This window comes from Diabrotica undecimpunctata, chromosome 2 (assembly GCF_040954645.1).
Source record: "Diabrotica undecimpunctata isolate CICGRU chromosome 2, icDiaUnde3, whole genome shotgun sequence".
Lineage (NCBI taxonomy): Eukaryota > Metazoa > Arthropoda > Insecta > Coleoptera > Chrysomelidae > Diabrotica > Diabrotica undecimpunctata.
In genome coordinates this window covers 77,730,825-77,753,335 of record NC_092804.1, presented here as the reverse complement: position 1 = coordinate 77,753,335, position 22,511 = coordinate 77,730,825, and the positions used below count along the sequence as shown (strand labels likewise).

General features: G+C 32.3%; 1 protein-coding gene across 1 annotated transcript; it reads left to right on the top strand.

Moving 5' to 3' along the window:
• The first annotated feature begins 928 nt into the window (after positions 1 to 928).
• LOC140433731 (uncharacterized) lies at positions 929 to 21,219 on the top strand. Its single transcript, XM_072521708.1, has 2 exons — positions 929 to 2,689; positions 20,935 to 21,219. The coding sequence occupies exons 1-2, from the start codon at positions 929 to 931 to the stop codon at positions 21,217 to 21,219; spliced, it is 2,046 nt and encodes a 681-aa protein (XP_072377809.1).
• Positions 21,220 to 22,511: the final 1,292 nt, after the last annotated feature.

Sequence of the window (22,511 nt, the reverse complement as noted above, 5' to 3'; positions counted from 1 at the left end):
ATTGGCAAATATACCTCCCCAAACTCATATACAAATTCAAGATATCTCTCAACCTGAAACTTTAAATGCTCTAAATATACGACAGGTTAATAAACTCTCTATTCAAGCTCAGAATATATTCACTCCCACTTTCTTACATTTCAATAAAATTCCTACACAAAAATCTATTGATTTATTATTAATTACAACACCTTGTGAAGGTGCTGTACATGTCAATTTTTTGAAAATTATCCCTTCTCGGAATAAATCCATTGTTCCTCCACTAACACACGAAAATCAAATACTCCTCTCACAGCCTCGTATTGACACGGATGTCATCAAATTTCTCTCAATACAAACTATTCTTACTCATACCCCCTCACAATCTAATTCATTAGATTCAGTCGAACCTGCCTTTTCTTCTGTTACCGTGGCCCTACCATTCGTAGAGGGCCAAGTAACAACAGCTCCTGCAGTGCCCAACCATATTCTGTTACTGGAGGCCCAGTGTGCATTGCCGCCTCCTGATATGGTGAACGTTAATGTAACGTGCCCTTCTCCGTTGTTTACTGTCCCTCAGGTTCAAACTTTTGTTAACCAAACCACACACTCAGTAGCCTCTCATACTATAAAAAATTATGCAAATATCAACAATATCGTGACCAGCGCCAATAACTTGGAAAGGTTACACATACTTTATTCTCAACTACGCTCGCTTCTGAACATTCACGGTTTCCAACTCTATAAAATATATTTAAATTCTCGTGCCTTTTCAAATGAGCATAATATGATCTTCACTTCAGAAGTTAATCTTGACTTAGTTAGTAGCTTCTCTAAGGTCCTAGGTATTAACAGGTCACCTTATCAAGACGATTTTTCTTTTAAGTTGCCTATTTGTGAAGAGGCGCCTCCCTTAACAAAAAGAAAATTATGTACCTATGTTTCTCGAATGTATAACTCCTTAGGAAAACTCTTATCTTTTAGAGTACACTCTAAATCTTTCTTACAACTTATCTGGTCATTGCCCTTAGACTGGTACAGTGATATACTGGATGACCTATTGATCCCGGATTGGAAATCATTATTGGATACATTCCAATCAATATCTAAAATAATTACATTTCCCAGATGCCTGACACTTCCACTGCCTAAATCGGATATGCAATTACATTGTTTCACCGATGCCTCTCAGGACATTTATGCTGCTTGTGTCTATCTTAGAGTCGTGTATAGTGACAACACAGTCACGTCTCGCCTCATAGCATCGAAAACTAGAATAGCTCCACTAAAAAATAAACTAACTATTCCTCGGTTAGAATTGTCTGGTATCTTATTAGGTGTCACTCTTACTAGAAAGGTACTTGAAGTTCTTTCAAAAAACGTCACAATATCTGAAGTTCACATATTTTCAGACAGCCTCATCGCTTTAACATGGATTTTAACAACTAAATTTACATGGAATCCATTTGTACTTCATCGTGTCAGTCAAATCAAAGAATTAAGTAAATCCTTTTTATTTCATCATGTAAGTTCCTCTTTAAACGTAGCAGATTTGCCCTCTAGAGCCTCAGATATCACTCAGTCAATTTTAAAAAAATTGTGGACCGAAGGTCCCCCCTTTTTAGTTTCCAGTGTAATAGACTACTCTCAATTCAGGATAAAAGAATGGACGGGAGATTTACTGGAACTCAGACACACTCAGGTTACTTTAAGCACAACCTCTGACATATCTCAAGTGAATAATACCCTTGAAACCCTTTTTAATAAATGTTCGTCATTTTTAAAAATTCAGAGAACTCTAGCATATGTTTTTCGTTTTCTCTCAAATCTAAGAAATAGACATACTAATTCACCTTTAGAATTAGGACCACTGCAAGTTTGTGAAAAAAGCTCCTCCACCACTGTGATTGTTAAGTACATACAATCACAGGCCTTTCCTAAAGAATTTCATGAGTTAAAACATCGGAAAATAATCTCTGATAAAACTATCAGGGCACTAAACCCCTTCCTCTCTGAGAAAACTGGACTTCTTCATGTAGGTGGTAGATTAGAATTTGCCCCTATCTCTTTCGAACAGAAACATCCCTTGCTACTACCATCTAATCATTCAGTTGTCAAATTAATGATAAAACAAATGCATGTTAAATTGGGACATGCAGGTGCCTTGACCACGTTGTCAAATTTTCGTTCGAAATATTGGCCTATCTCTGGACTAAGACAAACAAAGAAGATAATACACGACTGTGTGAAATGTTTCCGTTTCATGACACATAAGTCAACACAACTTATGGCAGATCTCCATCCCGATCGTGTTCTCTCGACAAGACCTTTCCAAAAGGTCTCAGTAGATTACGGAGGTTTTTTCATGATCCGATCCTCTCATCTTAGAAAGGCTCCATTATATAAAGCATACATAGCCTTCTTCATATGTATGACCACCAAATGTGTTCATATCGAACTTGTCACCGGCTTAACAGCTGATGCTTTTATTCTCACCCTTAAAAGATTTATTGCAAGGCGGAGCGCTCCCGAGATTATATGGTCAGACAATGCTACTAATTTCTATGGTGCCCGCAATCAGCTTCTTGAGTTAAACGAACTCTTTAAAAGTAAGAACTTCTCGCAGAGGATTACTAATTTCTGCTCTGAAAACTCTATTCGTTTTAAATTTGGAGTGCCTCGTAACCCTTCTCAATTTGGGTTGCATGAGGTAGGGATTAAAGGTGCCAAATACCATCTTTATCGTCTTGTAGGAAATCTTCGTTTTACCTTTGAAGTTTTTTATACAATAATTTGTCAAATCGAAGCCATTTTAAACTCAAGACCTATCACTCAGCTCTCAAACGATCCAAATGATCTCTCAGTCTTAACGCCCGGACACTTTCTTGTAGGAAAAAGTCTCACAAGTCCACCAGAACCAGATCTCTCAGAAATACCACAGAACCGTCTTTCCCTCTTTCAGCATATCTCGAAAATTCATCAAACCTTTTGGAAAAGGTGGTCAGTGGAATATTTGCATATGACCCAAAGTAGGAGTAAGTGGAACATCGCTACTGATCCTTTAAAGATAGGTGATGTTGTACTAATTAAAGATGAAGAGACTCCCCCACTCCTCTGGCCTCTGGCAAAGATTATCGAAGTGCTCCCAGGCAAAGACTCTCTTGTTCGAACTGTTAGGGTATCCACACCTAATGGCGAATATCTTAGGTCAATAAAGAAAGTAGCTAGGTTACCCTTTAACCAATAGTGGTACTTTCTGCCAAACATGTATATAGTTTCTATAGACTTTAGTTTCTCTAGATTTTAAATAGTTTTTAGTTATCTTAGTTCATTACAACAGTACCCCTAATGTATACTGGTTTACCCTCGTTCTCGAAGTAACTATTTGATACCCTATCCCAGTGGCGTAACTCTTCTCGCCCGCCCCCAGTATGTTCAATTTTTTCACATGCGAAAAATCATGTCATTTTTTCGCTGTATTACTAGCTACCATTCTACCACAATTTTACAATTATTTCCCGTTCTCCAACCCTTCCTACTCACATTTTAACCCCACTCCATTAGAAATACAGACAGTTGTAAGATAGCAAAGAAAGTCACACTCTCTTGCCTGTTGTCTCTCGATGATAACAGACACTCTCTCTTGACTGCTGACTGTTGCTAGAGACAGTCGTCCTCTCTTTCGTCTGCTGAGTCCTACTAGGCAGACGTATTATCTCTCTATCAATCGCTACCTATCGCTTGGTGCAGACTTACCACGCTTTTTCTCTACTCTAATTATCTCTCTCGCTTATAGTTACGCGAAAAATACCGCAAGTACTATTTTAAATCGTGTACAGACGCAAATGTGCTATATCTCGTGTGATCTAAGTGTTAGTACCGCGAAACACGTCTTCAGAAACCGGTAACCGGACAGTTTCCCCGTATGAAGAACAACCGCGACTGAAAGCCTCTAAATACCGCGAGTGTGTGTATGTGCAGCAGAAGAATTGGTAAGACTTTATATAAACTTAATTTGCTATAATCTGTATAACCTTTTACCACATATCCTAATTTATTTGAACCAGCCCTATGTAATACAGTCCTCATTAACTGAAATTATATTTATAATTTCACATATGTACACCCTTTTTGTACAATGATATTTCTATGATGTAAAATAAAAAATAATTGATTTTGTAGCGAGAAGGGATCATTATGGACTCCAAAAAGTCGTCATTTAATTTGCAGTGATCACTTTATTGGAGGAAGTAAATCTGATGCAGAAATGAGCCCAAGTTATGTACCTGAGGCCTGGATGCAGCTACTATAATCCGAAACATTACGTATATGCCCTGCATCAACTAAATCTTTCCCTTTTTTGGCGTACTTAACTGGTTGAAATGGGATATCATGTGATATAGACTTAAATCCAGTGTAATGTTTAATATCCATTTTGATAAAATTTAAACAAATTGATACCTAAAACCTACGCACACAAAAAATAATGCTAAGAAAAAACAGTAAACCGATAACAGAATGAAAAATGAAAACAAGAGGTGTAAAAGTAACATTTAACCTTTAAATATTTTCACATAACTTCTTCTTTTTCTCAATGGCCTCTTGCGTAAGTAGTCATCCAGTCGCAGGAACTTATATTTTAAATATTATAATTAAAATGAATAAAATAAAAAAGCGTAATTACTTTTATTATTCATTCTATGTATTCGTTCAGTAATCAGTTTACACTAATATTTCAGTTTATAAATTGTGTATTTTTAGATAAATATCTATTTTTCTCGTTTTGTCATATTTCACTTTCACCGGTTTTACAAGAAAAGTACAAGTTTCAAACCGCGAGATAACGCTACCGGCTAAAGTCACAGCCAATACCCATATTTTATAAGGTATTTTCAATATTCATAACCTCACCTCTTCCAAAGCCACGTTTTTGATTTTATACATGTAGAAATCTTACAAAACTTAACTAATTTTAATATTAATTTTATTTTACCTTATCCTTGCCATCTGCTATTTGTTTACTTGTGATTTTGTAAAATAATTGGCAAGGAAGTTAACCCCCTTTGATGTTTTGCTAATACACCCTGTGTTATATTCTAGTTTATAAAATAATTTATGTAATAATTTATCGAATAATTTATGGAATAATTTATGAAATAATTTATGGAATAATTTATTGATACTACTGTAGTAAGACGGAACGATGTCTACGGAGATGAAATTTATATCAATGAATTTTGCTTAAAACTACAACGCGTTCCATCAACTTGAAATCTGCTCATTTAGTGATAATCAATCCAACCATCATCAGGAGCCATCATCAACTTACCCTGTCAACCAGTTGAAGCTATAAGTATCAATTTTAAATTTGTTTATTGTAAAGCAATAGGCAGGATTTGCTTGTGCAAAATATCATTATTTTATTTGTTTTATGCTAAATAAATATGACTAGTTAATTCATTGTTTTATTTATTACCAACTAAATTTTCATTGTTTATTTAATAGTTTAAGACAAGATGGATTCACACTTGAGAGACTGAGCTAGGCGAAGCATAGACGATAAGCTCCCATAGTTGATTGAGGTATTATTTTATAATAGTACTTCAATTCTCTTTTGTAGTCTTATCGTTACAATTTAATTATTAAATAAACTAAATATTAATAAATAAATATAACTAAATAAATATTGTATTTATATGAAATTATTTTAAAACAAGAACTATTATTAAATTTAAACAGATGATGCAATTGTGTTATTAATCGGATGTTAATGGTTTTATGAAATTTTAACAATAATTGTTACGAATCAAATCTTTTAGTGACAGATATTCTTTTAATTTTTTACTTCTTATTTAATATCTATATTCTGTTAGTTATTTTTTATGCAGTTTTTAATTTAATTAAAGTTAATTTAAGTTAGAGTAAATATATGATGACTAGAAATTAATTGATCGAGAGTAGTGAATCGATATCAAGAACCGCTATTCTATGACGCTACCCGTGACGAGGCCGTCTTGTGGCACTAGTTTAATGACGCTTGACTCAGCATTTTACTGCAGAGAAAAAAAAGTAATACAACGCCAGTAGCAAAGCTTCGCTTCTAAAAAGACAGATCAATGTATACCCGTGTGACAATGTATACCCTTAAAATTAATTTTATAAAAATGGGATGTTATTTTTTGTCATTAAAAAAAGGTTTACTCAGTTCATTTTTTTCCATTTAATTTTTACTCAAGTAACAAAAAAATTTTTATGCCAAATAATTTATTTTATTATTTAATTTTAATACATATTTTACATTAATTTTATATTAATTCCAGAAATATCCTTAATTTTTATTTATTTAAATGATTTAACCTAGTTTGTCATAAATATTTAGTTTGATGCCGAAATTTTATTAGAAGTTGATTTATATTTTTATTAATAATATTTTAAATTATATATAACTCTAATATAAAGATAAATATTGTTAAACGTGTTATTTATTATTTAAGGATAGCTAAAAATAAAAGGCCATTGCAGTTATTAAAACAGATCTATAAGACAAACACCTAGTCTCTATCGATACACATTATTTTTGATATTTTTTCCTTTTACCCGTACTATTTCTAATATACAAACATTCTGCTTACGTCTCTGTAAATAAGGATAAAAGCAGAAACACAAAGGAGAAGTAATCTATTTATAATTTGGGTAAATGGCAAGGAAAGAGTTTCTTACTAGCATTGATTAATGGTGAAGGTATTACTATTGCAATTTTTTCCGTATAAAGTTAGTCTATATCTAGTTTCGTATAATAAAAGTTTTTCTAAATTCATATTATAAACTTACTTAAATTTTAAATACGTGCCTAACTTACAACAGGGTCATCTAGAAAGTCGTAATTAAAGTAGCTTGACGATTTTACATTTAAATGACGTTGGTTAAAGATTTAGCAAATTAACAAATAATATATGTCAGTACAAGATATTTATGACATTATAGAATAAACAAATCTACCCATAAAATTATATAACAATACACATGTGAATGCTTGTGATTTCCAATACATAAGGTGCGGCATTACTGCGAGGAATTTCAATTACCCATTTGTCGTAAGAGAACTGAAAAAAATATTTAGGCAAATGTTGCAGCATAGTCAGATCCATTTTTTAAACATATTTTCATATATTTTATATGGAGAAACCCATAGTGACAGGGTAAAACAAACTTGTCTAATTTTTAATTAAATACCCTGCACATTTTTAAATTTTTAGAGTCTTCTCGATGTTCCAGTTTTTGTAATATAAGGGTTTGGAAAGTTGTATAAGGTAGTTGATAAAGATAAGTGCGTTTTTTATTAATTTCGTAGTCAGGAATGTAACGGCTTATTTTTATATGGGCACTATTACACACTAATGGCAGTAAACCATGAGATATCAGATATCAACTTATATTTGTCACTTAATGTCTCATTAATGTCAGTGTCTATTTTTACGTTTTGGTAAGGTTTGGTAAGTTATATATATATATATATATATATATATATATATATATATATATATATATATATATATATATATATATCATCATCATCATCATGTGCAGCTTTATCAACCGTTTCCAATTACATTGCAGCCTCCCTTATTTCAATGTTATTCTATGTTCTTATTATTATTCGACGATGTCTTAGTTATTCGTTGTTCTAATAATTTGCGCTCATTTGCGCCCATATTTTTCTATCTTGTGCTATTCGAGACCACGTTGTTCCTGTTAATTTTCTTATATCATAATCCCATCTGAGATTCGGGCGCCTCTTTGATCTCTTAGCGTTCCTGGGGTACCACATAGTTGTTCTAGTGGTCCATCTGTTATCTGTTCTTCTTGCCATATGTCCTGCCCATTGCCATTTCAGGGATTTTATTCTTTGGATTACATCAGTCACCTGGGTTTGCCTCCGTATCCATTCAATTCTTTTACGATCCCTCTTTGTTATCCCTAGCATACATCTTTTAATTGCTCTTTGAGTTACTTGAAGTTTCGACGTTATTTCTCTCTTTAATATCCAAGTTTCACATCCATATGTCAAGACGGGTAATATGCATTGATCAAATACTCTCTTCTTGAGGTATAGTGGCATTTTGGACTTGAAGACTATGGAATTTCGTCCGAATGCTGACCACGCTTGTTTTATTCGTCTGTTGATTTCTAGAAGTAGTGATTCCGATTTATGTATGAGCTGTCCCAGGTTTATGTATTCATCTACTACTTCTAGCGAGGTTTCATTAATTTATATTTCCACGTTGGCAATCAGATCATTGCACATTATTTTAGTCTTTGCTAGGTTCATTTTTAGGCCTACCTCATTGCTGGCTGTATTAAGTTCATTAATTTGTAGTTGTAATTGTTTCTGAAGAATATATATATATATATATATATATATATATATATATATATATATATATATGTATATATATATACATATTTTACAATAACTGTTTGTTCTTAATTTCGTTCATTTTAGAATTATGACAAAGGCAAGGGTTTTCTGCCGAAACGTTGATTTTTATGGAAAATAAAATCTAGTTCCACATCTAATATAATTTATTGAACCTAAACCCAAGAAAAACTAATTTTGTATAAATATATATATATATATATATATATATATATATATATATATATATATATATATATATATATATAAATATATATATTATATTATGTTTCTTCTTTCCCAACCAAAGAAAAATAAATAAAAATATCCATCGGAATAAAATTTTAAGATATCATTATAAACAAAAATGTATATAGTAATTTAAGATAAGATTTAGTGTAGATAAGAATCGAAATTTGTTTGGCAAACGACCTTTTTCCGTTTCAAACAAAATTATCAAAAAACCTTTGTTTATAGAATTAAAAGACATTTTACCTGTAAGTTAATCTTTTCATTATTTGTATAGTCGAGTATTAAATAACCACATTCTAATCTTTTGAAATATGTATAAATGGTGTATTGACAAAACCAATTTTAAAGTAAGCTATTTAGTTTTTCTCTGAAACCGAAATTAGGCTTTTCCAAAATCATGGTAAACACAATTTGAGCTTTTGATTGGACGGTCGTTTTTAAATGGGAATTTTGTGAGCCGATCATGAGACCGGAGAAGTTAGTTTTAATTTGGTCATCGAAAGGAAACAGTCGTTTGTCTCAAGATAGGGTGTGATTCGTGAGTTGGATACCGGCGTTGTGAAAAGAAGTGAATAGTTTGCAGAAGGAGATAACAAGTAGATTAAAAGAGGTCCTTGTATCTACCGTGGGCATTTTGTAAAGTATATGTGAAAGTATTCTTACGGCATCAAGTTGACAAAAGGAGGTCCTTGTGTCATAAATAAGTAGCTAAGTTTGGAGAAGTGAATCAGGTGTTTTTGTGTAGTCTGCAGGAGGTTTGCAGAGACGTTAGGAAGGAGCCCGGGTGCCAAAGAAGAGAGATCACATCGTTGAGGAGACTGGATTTTTCTGGATATGTTCCAACATATAAATCAACAAGAAAATAAGCTGTAAGTGTTTGTACAATTGAATTTTATATCTGTGAAGGATCGTTTTGACATCATGGTCATTAGCATTCAAATTTAAGAACTAAGGTTTTGGTAGGCTAATCAAAAGTTTAAAGTTTTGTTGTTTCTTTTTTTCAAGTAAAGAAAAATTTAAGTAAAATTGGTTTTCACGTAATATAAATGTATGTAGATTTAAAATCTTATTATTATAAAAATTTGAGTTATTTTCTTGTATGCTGATTGATAAGATAACGACAGAATTTGATAATTGTTTATTCTTTCATATAAAATAAAGAAACGTAAATTTTTGGAATATAATATTTTTTTTATTCTTATCATTTCTTCTCTATCCCGCTAAAAGACAACTAGAAAATCATTGAATCCATCGAAGACAGGTAATATAAGGAGTTTATTTTACTTTTGATAACAAATAAGTTATATGTTTTTATTGGCTCAATAAACTAAGATTAAAGTCAAAATAAACAATCATAACAATATATATATATATATATATATATATATATATATATATATATATATATATATATATATATATATATATATATTTATATATATATCTATATATATATCTATATATATATATATATATATATATATTATATATATATATTATATATATATATATATATATATTATATAATATATATATATATATATATATATTATATATAATATATATATATATATATATATATATATATATATATATATATATATATATATATATATATATATATTCTTCTTCTTCTTAGACGTTGACCTGATGCAGGTATCGTGATATCATAAAGTTATTAGCTAAATTTCCCAATGCTTCTCCACGTTTTTCTATCTTCTGCTATTTTAGTACATTCTGACAATGGAGCGCCAATGGTAGCAAAAATATGGTCCGTGTATCGTGTGGGAGATCTACCTCTATTTCTTTTGCCTTCTACTTTTCCGTGGATGGTAAGTTTTTCAAGATCATTTCTTCGAAGCACATGTCCAAAATAGCTTATTATTTGTTCTGATATTTGTGTTCTTAGTCTTTTCTTTATGTTTAGCTGGTCCAGTATGGATTCATTTGTTCTTCAGGCCACCCATGGTATTCTCAGCATTCGTCTCCAGCAATATATCTCAAATACATCTGTTCTTTTTGTCTTTCTCAGTAAGGGTCCAGTATTCCGATGCATAAGTAAAAACTGGAAAAACTAGACTTTTTACTAGTCTCATTTTTGTATCGGTAGTTATTTCATGGCTTTTCCAAATTTTTGTTAATTTTGCCATAGCGCTTTTTGCGATTGCTGACCGCCACTTTATTTCTTCAGTACAGCCTCCTTTGTTGGTTATTAATGAGCCCAGATACACAAATATATCTACAACAGCGATATTGTTTATCATGACCAGATGATTTTGATTGTTGTTAGCTCTGTCAATTATCATGATTCTCGTTTTATCTCTGTTTATTTTAAGGCCCATCGTTAAGCTTACGTCTTCTATCCGTTGTAGCAGGTGAATCAATTCAGCTTCAGAACTAGCGAGGATAGTAGTATCATCTGCATATCTCAAGTTGCAAATCTTCTTCCCGCCAATGGTGATGCCACCGTTCCAGTCCTCAGTAGCTTTCCGCATTATCCATTCACCATAGATGTTGGGCTTAGTATGCAGCCTTGTCTCACGCCCTTTGTGACCCTGAAACTATTGGTTAGTTCCCCATTTATTCTAACTCTGGCATAATTATTGTACAGGCTTTTAATTAGCAGTATCAGATGATTGGGGACTCCCATTTCAGACAAAACCTGCCACATTTTACTCCAGTTAACCAAATCGAAAGCTTTACTATAATCTATGAAGCACAAATATGTTGTGATGTTGAATTTTTTGGATTTTTCTACAATCTGCCGCACGTTTAAAATTTGTTCTCTAGTACCACGTCAGGACGAAACCTGCTTGTTCCTCCGCAATGTTAGGTAGTAAAAAGGGCTTTATCCTTTAGAGAATTATGTGTAAGAGTATCTTACTGCAATGCGCAATTAGAGCAATTGTGCGATAGTTGCTACATAAATCTTTCGCACCCTTTTTATGTATGGGAATATGTAGTTATTGTGTCCAGTCCTTAGGCCATTTACCTGTCTCCCACAATCTTTGACAAATTTGATGTATTATATCCACTTTAACGTCATCTAGGGCCCAAATCATTTCAATAGGTATGTTATCTGGACCGGCAGCTTTCTGACTTTTTCGCCTCATAATTGCTGCTTCAACTTCACTTTTAGTACGTCAGGTTCCGTCACAAAACTGGCATCTTCTTGTTGTGATGGGGCGTCTGTGCTTTCCTCCATCATCAGTCGTCCACAGTATTCTTTCCATCTGTGTAAAATATCTTTTTTAGAAGTGAGTAGAGTTCCATTATCATCTTTGATAGCAAGGTAGTTTGGTGTAAAGGAACGTGTTATGTGCTTTATTTTTTTAAACATGTCTCTGGTCTCAGTTTTGGTTTTATGCCCTTCCATTTCCATGCAGATTTTGTTCAAGTGTGTGTTCTTATCCTTTTTGCAGAGTCGTTTTATTTGACCGCTCAGCGCTTTATAGGCCTCTTTATCACTTTCACTGTTAAGTCCTGTGGCTTTTAAGCACTTCCTCTCCTGTATTTTAGTCCACGTGGAGTCTGTTATCCATTGTTTCCTTCTTTCTTCTCTATTACTCTTAATGTTTTTCGCAGCATTATGCAATATGGATTTTGTTTTTGTCCATATGCTATTTGAGGACTCTTCTGGATTTAATGATTGTTTGAGGTCACATAGCTTTTGCATTGCAGCTTTTTTGTACGGATCGTTATATCTTAGATGCCATTTAGTTATTGTATTTCCTGTTTTTCGACTGTTTCTTAACTTTATGTGGAATTCAGCTAATAAAAATTGATGGTCGCTATTACAATCTTTTCCTGGATAGGTCTTAACATCCTTAACAGCGCTCCTCCAACGGGTTTTTACCAGTATAAAATCTATCTGATTTCTGTATCTATTTCCTGGTGATATTCAAGTGTATAGTCGTCTTGGGTGATGTTGAAAGAATGTAATAATAACAAACAGGTTGTTGTCTATACAAAAGTGTAGCACGCATTCTCCTCTGTCATTTCTTTGGCTAAGTCCATATAATCCAACGGTCTCTCGCAAGTAGCATTGAAATCGCCTACGACTGCTGTGATTTCTCTATTTGGAAGCTGCCTAAGCGTCTGCTCCAACGTACTATAAAATGTTTCGATCTCTTAATCGTGAGCTTCGCTTGTTGGGGCATAAAATATGTTTGTATTACATTAAGATTAACTGACTGGCATTCATTCTGACAACAATTATCCGATCGCTGACGGTTATGTATTCTTTTACGGAGGTTCTAAAGCGTTCTAATACAATGGCATAATTGTGTATCTCGTTTTCCATTACATCCAATTTTCCGGGTTCCAGCAATCCTCGAACATTCCACGTACCAATTTTAAGGGTGCTCCATATTTTTATGTTTATTCCAGACTCAGAGTTTCCATGGCGTGCCTGGTTTCTCACAACATCATATATAAAATATATATATATATATATATATATATATATATATATATATATATATATATATATATATATAGTGAACGGCTAAATTATGGAATATTATCATTATTTCGAGAACCGTCGAGTTTTGAGGGAAATCCAGAAACAGGTCGATTTTTGTTATAAAATACCCATGTTATAGCCATGACTCATCTTTTATAAAAAGAAAGCAGAACGGACAAGTTTCCTAAAGCTTGTATGTACATAAGTTTTACAAGTTCTTTTTCTTTACAAGTACATTTTCTTCTTTAAGTGCTATCTCTGCGACAGATGTCGGCAATCATCATAGCAATTAGGAGACGGCTGCTCCGAAAAGTTCATTTGATCTACATTTGTGTTAATCTTTTAGGTTGTGCAGCCATTCTTATTATATGTGTCCCTTTTCTTACAGGTTATGCGAACACATAACTTAATTAAGTCCTTTTAATTAACTTTTTAAATTTAAATTTTAAAATTAAGTCCTTGGAGTTGTATGGCTAACTCTTTTGCATTTCTCTGCTTCTTGCAGTTTGTGATACCCAGTTACTCTAAATCTTGTTCCTTCTCAGTTATCCACCTCATTTTTTTATAATCTTGTACACGCTTTTTTAGTAAATTTACAAGTGATTTTATTTATTTTATAGTATACGCAACCACCTTTAAATATATTATTTCACCATCGAAACCAACCACACAAAATAATAATTAAATACCTTTAATCATATCCCACTTCAACCCACCAAAACTAAGAGGCTTAAAAATAATACATCTACAACTTACTCCAAATAAATACTTTATATCAGTCGAATATTCAAAGCAAATTATTCGTTTTCTGTGTGTAATCGGTGAGCCTTAATTTAGTTTTAGTGTCTCATTTATAAAACGGAAGTAAATACCTCAGTAAATACTAAAGGTAACCCACCAGATCGTGGAAAAAAATTTATATCTAATATCTAATAAATAGTACTGATTTCCACGGCGAAAATAAATAAAGCCAATCTTGCCTTATCGAAATGCAAGTCAAAATTCATAGGTTTCACAGGTAGTACCAACACAAATAAACATATTTTCCATGTTTATATACCAATATTCGACAGTAAGTCTTTTAAAAAAATAATTGTCTAGGATATCTCAAATTAGTATGTTTTTCTACCGTAAGATATACCGAAAACTAGAGAAGATAGAAAAAATTAGCAAGAAGCCGCGACTACTTTTTTTATTAAATTCACGATTTCTTACCTAGATCATCAATAGATTTACACATTAGCGAGATACAGACCCATTATTGAAAAATGTCGAAAACAGCAGGGTTGTAGATCTTGTTGATTAAGAAAAAATTTAAAAACTTTATGGAAATTTTTAATAGATATAATATAAAAGGGATCAGTGGTATACAAATTTTTTTATTGGATCTTACTAAGGAAATTGTTTAAATTTTTAATTATCTTTCACTTATGATTTATTAAAGTTCTATTTTCATTCGTTGGAGCTAGTTTGCAAACAAATTGTTGATTTGACATCACAATAAAAATACTTTGAAACAAAACGCAGTTTACCAACAAAAAGCAACTTAACAAACATAATTAATTGTACAAAAATATAATAACATTATAATAAACATACAAACAACAATAATAAACAACATAATAATTAGAATTAGTTTTACAAAATATAAAAATTATATTAAATATTTAAAATACCTCAGTTTTGTTGCAATAATAATTGACACCTTCTTCTTAAAGATATTACACAACTGAGTATATGCACTGGCTTTTTTTCTTTAATGCTAAATAAGTCCCTTGTAATAATTCTTTTTTGGTCAGTTTTATAAATATTATCTTTTAGTAATTCCCATTATCCTGGTTCTATAAGCTGTACGGTTTTAAAGTCTATCAGTAGGGTGCTAACTTGGCTGTAGACCCCCTCCTTCTTTATCATGGATTGAGATTGGCAACAGTTCTGTCAAGCTACTCGAAGAACTTAATATAAATGTATAGGTAGTTTGGAAAATACTTGAAAACCTGAAGAACAGAAAAGCACCAGGTAAAGACGGGATACCAAACAAGTGAAATATTGTGGAGCAGCAATGACCAATTAACAACATTAATTAATAAAATTATAAAACACAATAAAATACCGGAAGAATGGAGAACGAGCGAACTAATTCTACTATTCCAAAAAGGAGATAAAAGACAGCCAGAAAACTACAGAGGTATAAACTTGTTAAATACTACGCTACAACTAAAATTTTACAAGTGCTAATAAATCAGAGGATAAGTTTAGCATATGAACAACAGGGTTTTCGTAGGGGAAGATCGTGTACAGATGCAATATTCGTTATTTACTGAGAAATCACTAGAGTATAATAGACCAGCATTTCTGTGTGATTGACCTAAAGAAAGCGTTTGACAGAGTAAGACTTGAAGATGTAATCTATCTTCTGTATAATAAAGAAGTTCACCTAAATATTATAAAAATTATCGAAAACATCTACCAAAACATCAAAATGGAAATCAGAATAGATGGACAACTTACAGAACCTATAGAAATAGGCAGCGGAATAAGACAAGGCAATTAATTGAGCCCCATACTCTTAAATTTGATCATGGATGAAATCATCAAAACCATTAACAAAGGAAGAGAATACAGAATGGGAAACAAAGAAATCAAAATACTCTGTTACGCAGACGACGCAATATTGATAGCCCAAGATAAAGTCTGGTCTACAGATTTAACATAAGAGCAAAAGAATTTAATATGACAATTTTATGTAATAAAACTAAAACAATAGTAGTCAGCAAAGAACCAACCAGATGTAAAATAGAAATTAATGGCATCAGTATTGAACAAGTAATGTTATAAAATACCTAGGAATTACACTGTCTAGATACTTATACTGGAGACTTGGACAAAGAAGTGAGAGATGAGTTAAAAAAGCAAATAGATTGGCAATATGCCAGTCTATTTGTTTTTTGTACTTGACTACAATAAACTGCAGAAAAATAGTATATTTTGATGCGGTGTGTGAACGACGAACAAACTTCATCTTACTAACCTAAACGTACTTTGGTCACTACACATGACTTTTTTCCATTGTTCAGCTGTTCAATACTGATACCTTTTACAAAAATCTAATATTTTTTCTTTATTAATTTTTTAAGCTAGTGCTTCTTTGCAGCACGTCAACTTGGTAATGCTAGATCTTTGTGAAGCCGGTGACGAATCGTTTTTGTTGAAACGTTCTGAAGGAGATTAGGATGTTTATTTTTGAGATCTGTGGCAGTTATGGACGGGTTCAACATTATTTCACGCCTGATTATGGTGTCAAACCTAGATGATGTTTTTTTCGAAGCTCCAGAACCAGATTTTCTTTCTGGAACAGTCCCTGAAGGTCACTAAGCAGCCAACCATTTCAATTGATAACTTGCGTCTCTTGAAACACCAACATCTGCTACGGATAATCACAGAGTCCTTTTTCTCAAGTAATGTTAAAGCACGAACATTCTCCTATTGTATGAGTTTATTTTAACATATATTTTTCACTTTAATTTAAAATTTAACGATCCCAAACTTGAAAGAAACTAAGCGGTCAGTAAAGTACAGGTAGCCGCTGTCGCAAGTCCGTTATCCCCTCTCCCTTCAAATAAACGCATGCAATTTTTCTTCGAATTTAGTGATTTATTTGGCAATGTAAAGATCTTTTTTGCCGGCACTGTAGAGTGATATCACGATATTAGTTACATTCCTTTTGTTCCCCTTCCACATTTGAGGCTCTGTTACATATTTTTAAGAATACTTCCTCCCTCTTGTTACCATTTACTTGAATATTTTGTAAGTTATTTCATTAGATTTTGTTTTCTCATATTTAATTTTAATTAGTACCTCTCTTAGCCCTACTTGTGTTATTTTTTCTTCTTTATTTTTTTCTTCGGAGTTTTCAAGTTTTCCTGTTGTTCGGTAATATTCTAGTAACCGCCTATTTCTCAAATTAAAATATAACGAACAGAATAGACACACTTAAAACATAAGATACTAAGTGTGAATATAAACTTACACTAAATGATGCTCATGCAAGTATATTAACCCATTAACGGCCGAGACAATAAACAAAGAGAAATTTGACAATTGATTTATTAGATTGGATTAAAAACACATAAATTAAGACTAATTTACAACCAAAAAGAATTTTTTTTTCTCATGAAAGGAAAAACAGGTGGGTGCGTATACGCACCTTTGGCCGAATACGCATACAATTTTTAAAAAAGGAACATATTATATCTTAACTGTAAATTAAATTTTAAGATGAAAATTTTCGAAACATTCGGGGTGTAGATGCACTGTACACTTCTTACATAAATAAATAGTATTACTTTTGCACATCCGACATTTTCTTCTTGCACTATTATCGTCTCTTTTTATAATGTGGCCAATATTGTCGAATCTAGTTTCATCTGGTAAAGCAAATTTAGATGGACATCCATATACTGAGTTTGACAATGATGTAGCGGTTTCTTCACTATTCTCTGCATGTCCACTATATTTTAGTAAGTTAAGAACCAATCTTGAACGAAACTCCAGTTGGGAAATTTTAGAATCATTCGCAATTTTAAAAATTTTCCAACTATTTACCACCATACTATCAATCATGTTAGTAAACAACGGCCACCACCACTTTTTTCCTCTTATTTTAATACGGTAATTCGCAATGCCATTATCATGCAGATCCACTCCACCCATGTATTGGTTATATTGGTGAATTACATTAGGCTGAGGGATAAGAATTTCTTTGTGTTCTTTACGGTTATAACGTTTAGTTTGCATAAGGGGTAAAACGTCACATGTATTTGTCATTACAGTCACTACTGAATTATCGTTCCATCTTGTCACCAAAACTTCTAAATTGGAATCGAATGCACATGTATATGAACCTCTTTCCTTTTTTTTCATAATTTTGTTTTCTTCTAGAGGACACTTAGCAGTGCGATTTTCCCTTACTGTTCCTGTTGCAAAGAATCCTTTTTCTTTCAATAGTCCAAAAAGAGCATATGACGTAAAGAAGTTGTCGAAAAAAACCTTATGTTGCTGTGGGTTTTTAACTATCGAAAGTAAATTCAAAACAACTGCCGTTCCTAAGCTAAAACTATTATCTGTTTTCTCAGTTTTTCCGCCATATGGAATAAATTTGAACAAATAACCAGTATCAGAACATAAACACCATAGTTTAAAACCAAATCTAACAGGTTTTCCACGGATGAACATTTTGCACGAATGTCGCCCGAAATATGGAACCATTTCCTCGTCAATGGAAAGATTTTTTGCAAAGACTCCAAATTGTGCAAACTTTCGGTTAATTATTTGAAAAATTGGTGACAATTTTGCAAATTTATCATTTTTATTCAGTAAGGTGTTATCTGACAAATGTATGTTCTGTTTGATTGAACGAAATCTATGTCGGCTCATGCTTTCTCTTACAATGTGCACTTCTTTATCCTCATCCTTCGACCAATACATATCAACTTGAGGCAGAGTGTGATAACCAGATAATATACATATGCCAATAAATTTTTTTAAATCTGTATCATTCATTTCAAAATCGTGACGGTTATTCTGCGATGCATAAATATTTGTAAAATATCGAATGCTCTCACTTACTTCTTTATCAAAAAAGAGTGAAAAAACTTCAATAGGTGACTTGCCTCCATGGTTGGCTTTTATATTTTCTAAATATCGATCAGACTGATGTTGAATTACTGCCGAGTACGAAGGAGTATCTGTTTTTACCCAACTTGGGACAAATTTGCATTTATTATTTTTGCCTGGTTCTTTCTTTAGACGTTTTGATCTTTGGTTCAGAGGAATATCATCATCAGAATCGTCAGAATTCCCATTCACTTGTATTTCATATGTACCTGCAATATCTGTTTTTATTCCTTCTTCACCAATAACATTATCATCAATGTCTTCCACATCGGAAATTTCATCTGTTTCCGGCGGCACATAAACCACATCAACTGAGTCAGCATTTTCACAGTCTGAGTCTTCTTCTAACAAAGCCATTAACTCTTTAGTAGTTAGTGCCCTCTTCATTTCATATTTCGAGAATTTACTAAAATAAACAAAAAAAACTACTACTATATACACTCATTCATATGATAATAATTTAGCTTACCTCATTTCAACTTATATGGAATATAAAACAAATAAACACAAGGAAACTTTCAAACTGATTTAAGTCAAGAAAATAGCAAATATAACGTTTACAGCACACAGCAATTTTATAAATAGTGAATGAAGTGTATTTATTGACTATTGACGAGATCGTAATTTCAGATTGTTTAGTCTACGAAAAAAATATAATATGGTTTCGGCCAAAGGTGCGTATACGAATCCATCGTATAAACATGCAATTATAGACCTTATTTTTAAAGTATGAATGAAAAGTTTTTAGAATAATAAAAATTTCAACTTATTTTTATAATTATAGAATACAAAATATGAATTAAGTTTATAATTAGTATCGGAAAAAATTTTTGTATGAAGATGTGCATAAATCTTTAAATTATGCAAAATTATAATAATCTTAAAATATTTAAAAAGTAATATTTTTGTCAAAAGAAAAATGATACTATATACCTCAATCTATTGAGATGTTACTTCAATAAAAAAAAAACATTAAAAAAATTATTTTCGGGCCAAAAAAAAATTAACAATAAAGGTTGCGTTTACGCACCTTTGGCCGTAAATGGGTTAAAGAGATCAAGAAACAATTCCATAAAAATAATTGTTTTAAAACAATATTTAACCAGATATTCTTTCTAAACGCTGCGCTAATACATCGACTATTAAGAAAACAATGTATGTATAAGTAGACTTTTTTGGTCCCAGAACACAAAATAGGACTGTCTGACAAAAACTGTTGTAAATGTGGAAAATCCGAATTCACAGAACATATGATATTATATTGTAAACTAAAAATAAAACGATTTATGAACAAAATTTCGTTTTCATGTACTTGTTTATGAAAACATTTAAATCTACAAACATTGAACGTTAGTTAAGACAAAAGTGTCTATCAGATCCTAATTAAACACATGTTTAAAATAAAAATAATATTGTAAAATATATAAGACTATATATAAGTTTATTATTGAGCTCACTCTTTCCGTGGTCTGATACTCTTTTGTTTAAGCATTTGTGTGTACCAATATTAATAATCCTTAGTTAATAATAATAAATAACCATTAAATTAATAAAAATATATTTTATATAAGTGTTATAAGTGTAAAAAATACACGTAAATCAGTATTGTTAAAGTCCATAGTCAAAAACCGCCAGATCACAAATATCAACTTTATCTAATTCGAGTTTAACAGAGTGATAAAACTTAAAGAACATTTTTCACAGAACTTTATTGTATATTGTAAAATAAAGTTGCAAAAATTTTGTAAAAACTTTTTCTTCTTCGTCAAGCAATTACACCTGTCACTTAAAAATACGAGCGAAACCTCTGGAGAAAAACATTTTCGATCGGTCTAGAAAATTTCATGTAACTTTGATAATCTGGAAATTGAATTGCGGCGCCAAATCTAAAGAAAATATTGAAATCCTCACGAGAATACACCGAGTATTTTTCAAATGGGGAAAAAATAAGGGAAAACTTTTGTATTTGTTTTCCCTAGGGAAACTTTTCCTTTCCCGACTCTGTTGCTGATACAGAGGCAAAATTAGTGCAGCCGATTATAACAAACCCTTAGAATCATCTTAGGAAGTTGATACATTAAATGAAAAATTGATTTAGTTAATAGTATTAAGAGCAATATATAAAATAATTATATTTTTCTATTAGCAAAATGTTCAAGAATCTTTCTGTTCTAAAATCTTAGACGAGAAGAAAAACGAATGTATAGAAGAAAAAAAAGAGCCATACGATAACGCTCTAAATGCGATTGTTAACCACCACAATAGAAAAGACTCGCGAAAATTGCATCAGAAGATAAACAGCTGCAGAAAAGAATTTAAACCTAGAATAGCAGCATGTACAGACTTAGATGGTTCCATAATTAGTGACAAAGAACAAATACTAAACAGTTGGGCGAATAATTTTGAAGAACTGCTAAGCGAGACGGTATAAGCAGTCCCCCACTTACCGACCAACGGCTCCGGGCGGACGAGTTGGTAGGTGGTAGGGCACTCTTTTGTCCTGGGGCTGAGAAACCGGCCCCAAAGATGGAAGAATCAATGGTTTGGTCAACGGCATAAGAATATAGAAGGCAACGAGAAACCACTATATTAAAGATCCCTATGGATATCTCTAGTACAATTATAATGGCTGTACAACTCAATAAAAAGTCGCATACTGATCATGGACATCGGAGACCAAGATCCGGCAAGAGAGGTCATTCCCATGACCACAGGGCCTCTCAGGTCGTTAATATGCAAAATCCCTGTGAAATACCCAATAAAACACCTTTAAGAAAAGTCCACACGAATTGTCTGAAGAGGATATCCACTTGGAACGTTAGGACGATGGCTCAATCAGGAAAAATCCAATGCGCAATTAAAGAAATGGAACGCATGAAAATAGAAATAATGGGCATAAGTGAAATGAGGTGGCCTGACTCAAGTTATTGTGATATAGAAGACTACAGAGTATACTATTCAGGATCAGAAAATGGTAAATATGAGAATGGGGTTGGAATTATCACGCATAAAAGTATAGCCAAACAAGTCAACAACTTCATACCAGTGAACGATAGAATCCTCTTGTTACAAATAAATACGTCACCGGTGAACACAAACATTATACAAGTCTATGCACCCACAGCAGACCATAGTGATGAAGAAATATCAGAATTCTACAAACAAATAAGCAACCTTATAAGAGATATACCGAGACACGAACTCCTTAAACTCATGGGAGATTTCAATGCAAAAATAGGTAACGGAAAAGAAGGGCAACATATTGGTCCACATGGATTAGGAGAGAGAAATCAACGCGGAGAAACAATGAGTATCTTTGCAGCTGAGCATGACTTAATCGTGCTAAACACATTTTACAAACTACCGCCTAGACGCCTGTATACGTGGAAATCACCTAGAGACAACGGAGAAGACGTTATTATTAGAAATCAAATAGACTATATGCTTGTTAACAAAAGATATCGAAATAGTTTCAACAGTATTAAAACCTACCCAGGCGCTGATATTCAATCTGACCACAATCCTTTAGTGGGCGTGTATAGAACTAAGTTAAAGAAAATACGCGGAAAAACTGTAAAAAAACATGACATGAGAAAACTGAAATGTAGCGAAGTAAAAGAAAGAGTCAGCAAAACATTAAATGGAAAATTTAAAGAAATCGATAATACAACGGAAAGCACAGAAGATAAGATAGAATCCCTTAAGAAAACAATAGACGACATT